Raw genomic sequence first — 13,405 nt, forward strand, 5'->3', positions numbered from 1 at the left:
CCAGGCATACACTTTAAGACTACATTCACAGGACTTTACAGCAGTGATCAGAGACAACCATTGACTTTGCATCTGGGTGTTACAATTTTATTGCTACATGCTGAGTCTGACAGGTGATACCACCTGTCAAACCCTCTCTTTTAGGTGAATAGGACCACTTGGCTCAAAGTTTTGGAGCCATGCAAATTCCCTGGTCAGCAATAAAAAAAACCCACAGGCATTAGGAGGCAGCAGAATCATCCCTGTCCCCTCTATAGGTCTGAAGGCCTCCTTTTCACTGTCCTATGAAAAGCAATTCACTGCAAATCGCTTTTTAGGGAGGGCAGTAATCACCATGGCAAGTGTGAAAGGAGCCTTAATGTTAGTCTGTTTTTAATGTGGACTTTTACTCTTTTTTCGATGTCCAGTTTATATGTATTCAGTACAACAGAACTTTTTTTAAATGAAAACCTCCAAGGGAAGGACCTCTCATTCTCGCACCAATGCTTTCCCATTCACTAGCATTATGGGATAAATCATGGATTAATAAAAATCTTACTTCTTCCTTTTTTCCCTTAGCTCTTCTATTCAATAACCAACTGTCACCCCCTAGATTAGGTGCTGAAGCCTTCCATTGGTGGTTGAATTAAGAATTATACAAAATTAGTAATTATTTCATCCCTAAAGGGAAGGGGGGGATGGGCAACATTATTGGAACGTACTGAGATGCCTCCATCCAAAACATTCAGGTTCCATTTTTTTACATTCATTATGGATCGATCATACTGCATTGTAATATCTCACATTTTATGAAAAGTGGTGTATACAGGAGTTGGGTTGGGGGGGGGTGAATATCTATAATATATGTCCAATTATCGGTACTCCAGGTAAAATGCACACATAGCACTTGGTATTCCTTGCAGAATGAATGCGTACAAATCATATTGTGTTCCTATAAAGTCAAGTAATTATAGCTTGCCAACACACAGATCCCTGAAGACACACCCTGACGTGAATTCCTATTGTCTTCTGGCTGTTTTTTTAACTACTGCTACCTGACTGCATCTAGTTTCTGTAATGGCCTTCTACATATTTAGATATTGCTGCCTATTTAAATATGGAGTCTCTATCCACACCAGTAATTCTTTCTTTTTCTTTGTCTGACCCTCTTGGCCATTGGGATAATCTGCATGGGCCATTCCATCTTATTTTTTTTAATTTTTTTTTTAAGTTGACTTAAATTTCAGAAAATACCTGTGTTTTATATTCTCACTCTTATCACCGTAGCTGGCTTGCTTATCTAGATGTCATTCTTCCTCTTTTATGGCCGGTTCACACCAAAACGCAATGCATGAAAGACATGTTCCATTTTTATTTCCTTCACCACAGGTGAGTGCCCTGTCCATGAGAGCATGAAGGTGTCAATGAATTGTTAATTGCACCCCAAATGTATCTCTCACACAAAGTGCATATGTGGCCACCAACTAGCATTGTTCGGCTGCACAGTGCTGTTTGGTGCAGTATGATCTGAAGTAGTGCCTGCACTACTTGTTCCGTGTTCCAGTGCGTGTTGTAGTTCATTCAAATGAATAAGCTGTCCAGTGTGAACTGACCCTGCCTTATTCTGACCATTCTGACATACAGGGTCCTCCTTAATCAGTCCTCACAACAATGAGGCCAAGCAATCAGCATGTCATTTAAAATACATTTATTAAATAAATATTTAATGTAAATATATCTAAGAAGAATAGACAGCATTGACAATTGGTAAATAGCATGACAACAACAAATATTACAGTGAAATGAAGACACAATTCTAACAACATCCCTTAAAATAAGTTTCATTTATTATTTATATTCATTTCATTTGTGATAGATTTAAATTATCTGATGTATAGGCTGGATTGTCATGTCCTTGTACATTGCGTGACTTCCATTCTAAAATTTCAATATTATCCTGCTGAAAAAAAAAAAGGAACCATTAGATATGAAGAGAGCATTTTTTTGTGTTTTGTATTTTTCAACAGTTAACCACTTGAGCTCCTGAGGATTTACCCCCCTTAATGACCAGGCCTCTTTTTGCTACTCGGCGCTGCACTAATTCAACTGATAATTGCGTGGTCATGCAATGCTGCACCCAAACAAAATTTACACAAATAGAGCTTTCTTTCAGTGGTATTTGATCACCTGTGTGCTTTTTATTTTTCACGCTATAAACAAAAAAAGGCCAAAAATTTTGAAGAAAAACAATATTTTTTACTTTCAGCTATAAAAAATATATAGTAAACTCAAAGTTGGTTATAAATTTAGGCCAAAATGTATTCTGCTACATGTATTTGGTAACAAAAATTCCAATAAGTGTATATTGATTGCTTTGTGTGGAAGTTATAGCGTCTACAAACTATGGTATAAATACTGCAATTTACACCATTTTTCTGCTATACAGCGCTGCGCTAGTTTAACGGACAATTGCGCGGTCATAAATGAAATTTACATGCTTTTTTTCCCCACAAATTGAGCTTTCTTTTGGTGGTATTTGATTGCCTGTGCGGTTTTTATTTTTTGTGCTATAAAAAAAAAAAAGGCTGACAATTTTGAGGAAAAAAAAACAATATTTTGGACTTTTTGCTATAAAACATGTCCAGTAAAAAAAAAAAAATGCAAAAATCAAATTTAGTCGTAAATTTCTGCCAAAATGCATTCTGCGACAGGTCTTTGCTAAAAAAAAAACCCAATACGTGTAAATTAATTGGTTTACGTGAAAGTTATAGCGTTTACAAATGGCGGGAAAGATACTGGGATTTTTAATTTTTATTTATACTAATAATGTCGCCGATCAGCGACATATGGCGGCAATCAGCGACATATGACAGCGACCAGCAACTTATGGCGGGACTGCGGCGGACATTTTGACACTGGGGGGGGACTGACTTGGGGTCACTGGCATCCCCAGTGACACCAATACAGTGATCAGTGAAAAAAAAACACTGAAACTGTATTAATGTCACTGGGGAGGAAGGGGTTAACATTTTTAGAATTTGCTGTGTAAGGGGAGTGTTTTACTAGAGGGCGGGGGTGTGTACTGGACGGGGGGGAGGGAGGGGGGAGCTGATCGAGGGAGAGAAACTCTTCTCTCCCTCTGCAGCTTGTCGGCGAACTGTCACAGAGCAGGGCTGTGTGTAAACAATGCAGCCCTGCTCTGTGTCAGTGATCACCGCTCATCACGGGAAAATGGCCGGTAAAAAACGTCCGTGACCCGGCGGCGGAGACCTGCTGCTGACACCCGCGGGACAGGTAGGGCGGGCGCGCGCCCCCTACCTGTTTTGAAGGCAGCCGTTTTAAAACGTGCTTTTGCCTACGAGTGCTGCCCTGCCACCGTTTATATGCGGTGGCTGGGCGGCAAGTGGTTAATTTCATTGTACCTCTCCCACCCTGCTCCATAGGCAAAACAAAAATCATCATTAAGGGCCAGTTCATACTATATGCATTTCAGTGTGCTTTTTTTCTGCATCCAAAATGCACAGAAAGTAGGTTAAATGGTTGTCAATGTCATAGTTCACATCAGTGCTTGCAATTCCAGTGCATTCCAGTTGTAGAAAAAAGTATAACAGGTTGCATTTTTTCTGCACAGAACTGTACTTGAACGTGGTAAAATGCATAAAAAACACACTGGAACGCACCACAAATGCACTGGAACACACATTTCTCTATTTGAATTGAAGAAAAAGAGGAAACATGAACTGGGATGCATAAAAATGCACTGGAACGTGTAAAAAACGCTCCAAAAATGTGCATGTAAAAACACATCCAGAACTCATCAGGACTGCACTTCTATAGTGTGTACCAGCCCTAAATGGTTAATAGTTATACTACATCCTTTCAATATTGATTCTCACTTTTAATCATAGTTATTGAATGTGTGTGATGCAAACGTTAATGCAGATATATGAATCAAAGTCAACCAGGAGGAAATAAAAGTTAATTAGCCCTCCCAAGACACTTTAATAATTGCAGAAAAATCCCAATATAGAAACATTCAGCTTTAACACGTTGCAACCACCACTATTAAAATGACAGACCTGTCTTAAAAAACACTAGTTCACAAAAATGATCGTTCTAAGACCATTATAAATGGGTTGGAAATTTTTAGACTTCTCAAGTTCCAGAGGAAAGTTAGACCATACCTATATACATAGAGAGAGGAGGGGGCGTGATCTAAGTGTAATATAAAGCATATTTATTTCAGTGAAAGACAACTGGCAACTTATGCAAACAGGTAAAAGAACTCGTTCATCAATAAATGAGGGTCTCTGGTGGTAATCTTTAGCATAGCAGGGCACCTTGGTACAAGTGAACACACTAGGTGGGCTGGTAGAGCCCAGGAGACACACCAGGGGAAGCCAGACTAACCCCCAATTCACATATATGCTGCCATGCGGGCCACGTGTTGCACGGGCACAAGAGCCCATTCATTTGAATGGACTTCCATGCCTGTGACATGCAGGGAAGAAGTCCCTGCACTTCTTCTGAAAACGCAGCCCACACGGGAACCTCAGTTCCCAGTATGGTTGCATATTCCAGTGCGTGCGGTGTGCCATTAGAACTAATGGCACCCGCCAGTGGGTCCGCATTTCTCTGTGCGGGTGGTGCGGCTGCATGGATTTTTGTGCATATCTGCAGCGGCACCACCCGCACAGATGTGAACCTAGGGTAAGTAAATTACAGGCAGTATTAGGTGCATGTAAATTAGCAACACACATAGTACGTTAGAAATGGCACTTTTATTATATCACCATGGTCAGCAGCTGGCTCTGGCATGTGGAGCAAGGAGTCTCTTCTGTAAAACTTGCAGACTTGTTGTGCATAAGTAGGGCTTGAGAAAGAAGCATGGACGGCTTGAAACATGTAGGCCCCAACATCACTTCTACTACTCTGCATTCCAATGGAGTCCAGTGGCCATCTTTTTGGTTTCGGTTTCCTCCATGATATCCAGTTTTTGGCCCTACTGGTGGACAACAAGGCTGCACGTTGTACAGAAAAGACTCCACCACATGCCAGAGTCAACTGCTGACCATTGTGATATATAAAATGTGCCATTTCTTATGTACCTCATGAGTTGCTAATTTACATGCACCTAACACTGCCTGTAATTTACTGCACTTAGTCTGCCACCCTCTGTTGTGTCTCCTTGGCTGTGCAGGTTACCCACCAGCCCACCTAGTGTGTTTGTTTATACCAAGGTATCCTGCTATGGCAAAGATTATCAACAAAGGCCCTAACTTATTGACGAACAAGTTCATATAATCGTTTGTGTACGTTGCCAATTGTCTTTTACTCCAAAAAATGTTTTATTTTACACTTAGACCCACTCTTTTCTGTATCTGTTCACCCAGAGCCACTTCAGTCTCTGAGACGGTACTACAGCAAATGTCTGAGGCCAGCAGGAATTCACAAAGAAGTTCCAAATTTACTTTTTGATGAACTCATATCACCATTATACACCTGGCAACCCTTGTGCCATATACCCCCCTTTTCTAACCATGCCTATATGCATGCAGGGGCGGACTGACCATTTGGGAACTCGGGTCAGTAGGAGGTCCCATGAGATGCCCTCGGGTCAGTAGGAGGTCCCATGAGATGCCCTGGTACCTTTCATAGGCTTTTTTGGGTGTGGCTTGAGTGTGGGTGAAGACATGGGGCCCCATGATCCCCTATTGCCCGGGGGCCCCATGAGTTGTCAGTCCACCACTGTATGCATGACAACAATTATCAGTGGTAGCATGAAACAAACTTCAAAGAGGGAACAAAAGAATCCAAATTATTAATAGATGTAATCATTCAGTTTACATATATTTACAATGACTTTTAATTGTATAGTTTCCACCTGTCCGGACATAGATTTTAACTTTTGACAACGTTCTCATTTTATGTTGTAGGGTTGTGGTATATTTTGGATGTTTACATGGATGTTTTTACTTTTAGAATTTGAATAAAGAATAAAACTATGGTTAACCACTTGAGCTCCTGAGGATTTACGCCCCTTATTGACCAGGCCTCTTTTTGCTACTCGGCGCTGCACTAATTCAACTGATAATTGCGCGGTCATGCAATGCTGCACCCAAAAAAATTTACGTCCTTTTTTTCACACAAATAGAGCTTTCTTTCGGTGTAATTTGATCACCTGTGCGCTTTTTATTTTTCACGCTATAAACAAAAAAAGGCCAAAAATTTTGAAGAAAAACAATATTTTTTACTTTCAACTATAAAAAAATATATAGTATGTAAAGGCTGACAATTTTGATGCAAAAATCAAATTTAGTCATAAATTTCTGCCAAAATGCATTCTGCGACATGTCTTTGCTAAAAAAAACCCCAATACGTGTAAATTAATATGTTTACGTGAAAGTTATAGCGCTTACAAATGGCGGGAAAGATACTGGGATTTTTAATTTTTATTTATACTAATAATGGCGCCGATCAGCAACATATGGCAGCAATCAGCGACATATGGCGGCGACCAGCGACTTATGGCGGGACTGCGGCGGACATTTTGACACTGGGGGGGGGAACTGACTTGGGGTCACTGACATCCCCAGTGACACCAATACAGTGATCAGTGAAAAAAAACACTGAAACTGTACTAATGTCACTGGGGAGGAAGGGATTAACATTTTTAGAATTTGCTGTGTAAGGGGAGTGTTTTACTAGGGGGCGGGGGTGTGTACTGGACGGGGGGAGGGGGGGAGCTGATCGAGGGAGAAAAACTCTTCTCTCCCTCTGCAGCTTGTCGGCGAACTGTCACAGAGCAGGGCTGTGTGTAAACAATGCAGCCCTGCTCTGTGTCAGTGATCACCGCAGGAAAACGGCCGGTAAAAACCGACCGTGACCCGGCGGCGGAGACCTGCTGCTGACACCCGCAGCACAGGTAGGGCGGGCGCGCGCCCCCTACCTGTTTTGAAGGCAGACGTTTTAAAACGTGCTTTTGCCTACGAGCGCCACCCTGCCGCCGTTTATATGCAGTGGCTGGGCGGCAAGTGGTTAAAGAGTAACTCCACTTTTGTTGAGAAAAAAACATTCCCCTGTGGGTGATCTACATACATTGCAGGGATTTTAACAAACTTTGTTTCAGATTCCTAAATGTTCTTATTCTGAAGATATAATTGTTTGTCAGTGTCCATGTGCAGAGTTGATCTGCCTGGGATAGGTTTTATAATTATAAATCAGCTGCTGCACCTGCAGGGTTCTAATGAGGAAAGTGGCAGGGTCTGCATCCCTTTAGAAAAGATTTCCCTTTGGGAGTATCTCACCAGAATTGATATTTTTTGCTGCAGGGAATGCCAAAAATCATACTTGTATCTTAGTGCAGACTTCTGGGAAAATCAGTTAGCCAGTCAATCAAGCAGGAAATGACATTTTCAGGGGGCGTTTTGTACATCATCTGTGTACAGAAAGCCTACAAGTAGCCATAATGCATAGCATTTTACAGAAAATTACAGTGCTGCTGATTGAAAAGGTAAAGTAATTTTAATAACATTTAATTACAATATGAGCTGAGTAGCAATTGTATATGCTTTATTAATTTTATTTACTCTATTTTACTTCTTTTTTTTTTATTTCCCATGAAAGTGGAGTTCCCTTTTTCCAGTGGTCTATTCCTTGGTTATTTATTACTATTTTTATATTTGAGTACAGAGATCCACACAAGTAAATTGTGTTGACTGAGTGGTTTGAGAATTAGTTTCCTCAGAATATTTGTTACTTTGATGGTAACATTGTTGTTTAATTGCCCTTGGAATACTCCTGACTTGCAGGAGCTGCCAAGTGTTTAGGCACTGCACAGCAATGCAATCCCCACATAATAAGGGGGTATGCAATAAAATGTGGGATTTCAGCACCACCTTTCGTTTTCTACAATTTATATTGCTATGTCCCACTGAGACTGAAATAGATGGGAAACCCAAAATGTTGTATATGTTTAAAGGGGAAATTTTCTTCCTGTTCTAAAGACAACAGTCTAAGACGGAAAGTTCCCCTCATTTTGTTAAGGTTTCTTCTCACTGTTGCCTCTCCAGGACAGGAAATTAAGGAAAATCTTCCTAACAGAACAGGGACTGCAAAAAATAATCTGATGGGGTTTTCCCTTCCCTACTGTATCCAAAAACTGAAAAAAAACTTTTGACTATACATATACTTTCCTGACACAAGCATACACAAATGGGTATAGGTTTCGCCCCCTGCCAAGTCTCAGGACCGGTTATACTATATATATATATATATATATATATATATATATATATATATATATATATATATATATATGAGTCACCTTCCCAATGGCAGCATTTTCCTGTGGCAAAGCTCTCTCTGCACAGGATGTAAAACTCCTATAAGAGGGAGGCCTCCCCCATATCCAGGTACTGGGTTGTAGGATGCTGGTCTCTGGGTCATGTAATTGTATCCATGTTGGTTTGTGTATTGTTGGCAGTACCAGTTCAGTACACATGGTTAAGGTTTAGGTGTGTGGGGATTGTTCCCACTTATTTCTGATAAGTGTTGCGGCGTTTGCTCAACTTGTTAAGTGTTTGGGTTGGTTCTAGAGAATTTAGGGCACCTTCTCCTTTCCAAAATGGTGCCTGGTGAACTTCCGGTGCCTGGCGGACATCTGGTTGGCAGAGGTGTACCTACATGGCATTGGGACTACTTCCAGTCCACCCCAAATGTGGCGGTTGGAGGGCTGGAGTGCCAATGGATAAGAATGGTTACACCTGTCTCAGGGAGGATCTTTCCTCCCCCACCACTTCTTAAGCAGCCAGCTCATCTAGCACGGTGCACTGCAGGAAGCCAGAGTACACATAGTGTCAGGTATGTTGGAGCCAGTCTCTGTATTATTTTGCTGTACTATTGCCGTACTTTGTTGTACTATCGCTATACTTTGTTATATTATTACTGTACTTTGTTGTACTATCAATATACTTTGCTGTACTATTGCTGCACTTTGTTGCACTATCACTATACTTTGCAAACACTGCTATACCTTCTATTTAATGGAGCCTGTGAGACTCGCTGGCAATATTTTCTTGCAGTAGTTACCTGTCAGTGCCGTTTCGGGACTTGTCCAGATAGAGGTAGGCTACACTCTGTTCATATCTATTAGGCCATGTAGTTTGGTTGCTGAGCTGGTTTGCTTACAACTTCATTTAAAGAAAAGTCATGAGCTCTCCCAGAGACCAGCCACATAGTCTAAGGTGAGGGTTAGGTAAGTAGGTTTTTTTTGTCGTCAGTTCAAAAGAGTGCACGGCTAACAGATTGTAAATCTTTTCAGTCCTCATAAGCAGCACTGATCTTCCACAAGCAAAGATGGGCCATATGAGCCTCAGGGGTCTGTCTTAAGCCGAGAAAGCAACCCATTCAAAGTACCGCCAGGAAGGCCGACATAGAATGGAGACCATACGGCACGAAGATTCCCACGGGAATGATCTAGCTGGGATGTGGCCAAACAGCACTCACAGGGAAAATGTTGTGCTGGGCATGCTTGCTGGAAGCAGTGACAAATAAAGAGGCAAAGGTTGACATAGCCTCCTTAACCAGACAATCTGTCAAGGAGTCCCTACAGGAATTATCTGCCAAACCAAGTCAAGCTCCAACTTCTGTATCAAGCCCACAGTTGGTGCAAAAGAGTTCCCCGAGGGAACCTTTTCCAGCATCTGTGTCAGGGGAGGATTCCCAAGCAGAGGAAGACCTTATGGTCAGCTTTGGCTTTGCCCTGGTGCAGCCCCTAGTCAGAGAAATCAGGGAAGCTCTCGATTGGGAGGAGGAGATAGTACAACCAGCCAAATCCAGTTAGCATTATCCAGAGTTTAAGAGATCAGTTATTTCCTTTGCCTTAACAAAAGGAAGTTAAAGATCTCATTCATGATGAATGGAAGAAAGTAGACAGAAAACTATTACTGTCTAATAGATTTGCCAAGATGTATCCATTTAAGGAAAACGAAGTTTGACCTCTAGAGATGGCGCCTCTGGTAGATGCAGTGGTCATCAGACTAGCCAGGCAAGGTACAATGCCAATGGACAAGGCTGTGTCCTTTAAGGATGCCCTTGATAGAAGAATGGATGCCGACGTGAAAAGAATTTACACATCCACTGGCGGTGCCTGTGAACCCTCAGGATCTGAAATCCAGATAACGTTGGCAACCAGAAAGAAGACAATATGTAAGTAGGCTGTGGGATTTCAGGTCTTACAGACCAGGCAAAGATCACAGGAGAAGATGGAAGTCATCCCACACATCGGTCGCACAGCTGGCCAAGCCAAATGCAACTCCAGCATAACAACAGAAGCCCTTTTAAGGGTTGGTCTGCTTAGATGTGTGCAGTGGGTGCCAGATTGCACAATTTTGCACATGCCTGGGTGGAGCAGATCAGAGACCCTTGGGTCATTGATGTGGTCTAGCAGGATCATCATTTGGAATTCTTCTCTTTCCCTGCTGTTCCTCACTTCATACTCACAAAACTTCCACACTGTCAGCAGAAGTGACAAGTAATGTGTGAGTACATCCAGACACTTCTGCACAAGAAGGGTATAGAACCAGTATCTATTCAAGAAAGTTATCAAGGGTTCTATTCTCCACTTTTCTCAGTAAGAAAAAAAAAGGAGACTTAAGGTCAGTCTTGGATCTAAAAAGTCTAAACAGGAACATAAGAATCCAGTCCTTCTGGATCGAATCCTAACAGTCAGTCACCCAATTAATTAGGCGAGGAGACTGTATGTTGTCCCTGGACCTGAAGGACGCTTATTTGCACATCCCAGTGCACCTGCACTACCACAGACATTTCCGGTTTGCGATTTTGAGGTATCATTTCCAGTTCATCTGCTTACCATTTGGCCTGGCCACCTCACCAAGAATGTTTTCCAAAATTTTGCTTCCAGTCATTGTAATCCTGTGCAAGCAGGGCCTGCAAGTGTTTCACTGCTTGGACAGTATTTTGCTAATAGCACAAAATCCTCAGGTCCAGCCATCGGGAAATCCTAGTCCAAACCTTGCTGAAATTTAGATGGATCATCAACTGGGAAAAGAGCTAGCGAGTCCCTGCACAGCGAATGGTATTCCTAAGAGGAGTCCTGGACACCTGCAAGAATACAATAGAACTCCCAACGGAGAAGGTGTCAAATCTCCTCTGAAGCAGGTGGAGGTCTTACCTTTCAGCATCTCAGTGTTTGAAGCTCTTGGGGATTCTGTCCTCCACTATACCGATGGTGAAGTGGGCCCATTGGCGGATGAGACCCTTTCAGGTACGATTCCTGAGGCAATGGAAGAGTTGCTCTACACACCAGAAGATCAGGCTGACCCAGGCAATCCGGATCAATCCAGACCCTCCACTGGTGCTCATGTCAGATACTTCTACACTTTCTCACTTTAACGGCCTCTTAGCTGAACATAGGTCTGCAGAACTCATGTGCTACACATGGGCAACAGGTCTGCGGTCGCATATGTGCATCACCAGGGGGGTACTGGGATATCCCCATAACCCGGGGATAATAGGGTTAAAGGCGCAACTAGAACAAAGTTAAGTAGGTCCATTCATCAGGTGAGAGGCTGATGGTGATGGTTCCTCACTACTGGTGATTCTATCTAGTACCACTTTGTGCACACGGACGGAAGGGACTCTATCTGTATGGAAGTTGACAAGGAATTTTATTTCATTTCACCAATGAGTATTATTTTTATGAGGATTGCATCCAATTGCATCTATTTTGTGAGGGTCTTAGCAGACACCTAGGGATTTTTATGGTTTTAAGTGCTGTTTTGGACTTTTATAGAATTCAACATTGTGATATATGTAGCGCTGTACTGTAAGCAATACTGTTGGCCAAAGTGTCACCCATCATAACATGGGCTCGGCGACTCCTGGCTCATCTGGCAGTCACATATATTCCAGCCCCTCAAAATTTCTTGGTGAATACCTTGAATCGCAAGACTTTGGACAACAACAAATGGTCCCTGAATTGGTCAGTCTTTCAGTGGATATGCAGTCAACAGGGATGTCTGGATCTTGATCTAATGGCAACTCCAACCAACACAAAGTGCAAGTGTTTCTTGTCAAGGTTGAGATTCCTGATGGATGCGCTCAACTCTAATTTGGTTTGCGAACTAGCTTATGTGTTTCCACTAGTACCACTAATCTCCAAATTACTCAACAGGATACGCAAACACCCAGAAATGGTGATTGCAATCATCCCTCTGTGGCCCTGCAGGCCTTCCCATTGCTACAATTTATTACACTGGAACCACGAATCCAATGCTTCCGGGGAAATCAAATCTGCTCCAGCAGCAAGTATTAAATCCAAACCCATCCAAGCTTCCCCTGGCATCATGGAAGCTGAGAGTCAAAGATTAGATGAAGCTGGATGCTTATCCTCTGGGATAAACATGATTTGTGGTAGACGCTCTTGCATTCAACAAGGTTTTGATTACAAAGTATGGGAAAGGTTCGCCATCTTCTGAGTCTCAAGGATTCAGTCCTATGTCACCATCAGAACCACACGTGCTAAATTTCCTACAAGCAGGCCTGGAAAAGGGCCTAAGAGTGAACAAGCTTAGAGTGCAAGTCTCAGCTTTCTCCTTGCTAACAGGAATAAGGTGGGCCACACGCTATCTAGTTCGTCAGTTCCGGAGAGCCTGCACCAGAATACATCCTCCAGAAAGATTCCTCCCTCCATTGGATCTTCAGGTAGTGTTGAATATGTTGTCCTAGTCTCGTTTTTACGGAATCAGTCCTCTTCAATATGGAATGTAACATTTAAGGCAGTGTTCCTGACAGCCATAACATCAGGGAGAAGGGTGTCAGACATTCAAGCCTTAGGCTGTAAGCCTCCTTATTGCTGCTACTTCCCCAATAAGGTACTACTGAAGACTCTTCCACATCATCATCTTAAAGTAAATAAATCATTCTATCTGAAACAGAATATTTCAGCAGCTCAGGATGAGTCGGCAGAGAAGCCTTACAATTTGGATGTTGGTTCTGCACTAAAATTATACACCAAGATGACAGCCTCCTTTAGGAAAGCAGAAATTCTGCTCATCATTCTTGGCGGGATAAGGAAAGGGCGTGCCGTGTCTGCAAGGACATTGGCTTTGAGGGCTTATCAAGGAAAGAAGTTGGACCACCCAGTATCTCCTGAATTGATATGCAGAACAGCAAATTGGTCTCAAATTCAGCACGTTTCTGGCCCATTATAAACTGGATCAGGCTGCCTTAATGACAGTTGACTTTGGTTGTTCAGTGTTAGGCAGGTCTATGGATTAAATAAAACACTTTGTTGTTTATTATTGTGCTACATCCCATTCGTTTATGCTGTCATGCTTGTTAGGAAAACGGAAATTGCATACTTTCCTGATGGTAATTTTCCTTTCCTGATGCTTAAACATGA

At 42.2% G+C, this 13,405-nt stretch overlaps 1 protein-coding gene across 1 annotated transcript in view; it reads right to left on the reverse strand.

Moving 5' to 3' along the window:
• Positions 1-1,672: 1,672 nt before the first annotated feature.
• Positions 1,673-13,405, reverse strand: part of LOC149471214 (sodium-coupled monocarboxylate transporter 1-like) — an 88,883-nt gene continuing 77,150 nt past the window's right edge. The window contains exon 15 of the mRNA XM_089652735.1: positions 1,673-1,939. Within this exon, the coding sequence (XP_089508861.1) occupies positions 1,838-1,939 (102 nt within the window). The 3' untranslated portion in view covers positions 1,673-1,837. The remainder of the gene's footprint in view (positions 1,940-13,405) is intronic.

Source organism: Staurois parvus, unplaced genomic scaffold (assembly GCF_062004578.1).
Source record: "Staurois parvus isolate SC_StPar_1 unplaced genomic scaffold, SC_StPar_1.0 ptg000025l, whole genome shotgun sequence".
In the NCBI taxonomy this organism is placed as follows: domain Eukaryota; kingdom Metazoa; phylum Chordata; class Amphibia; order Anura; family Ranidae; genus Staurois; species Staurois parvus.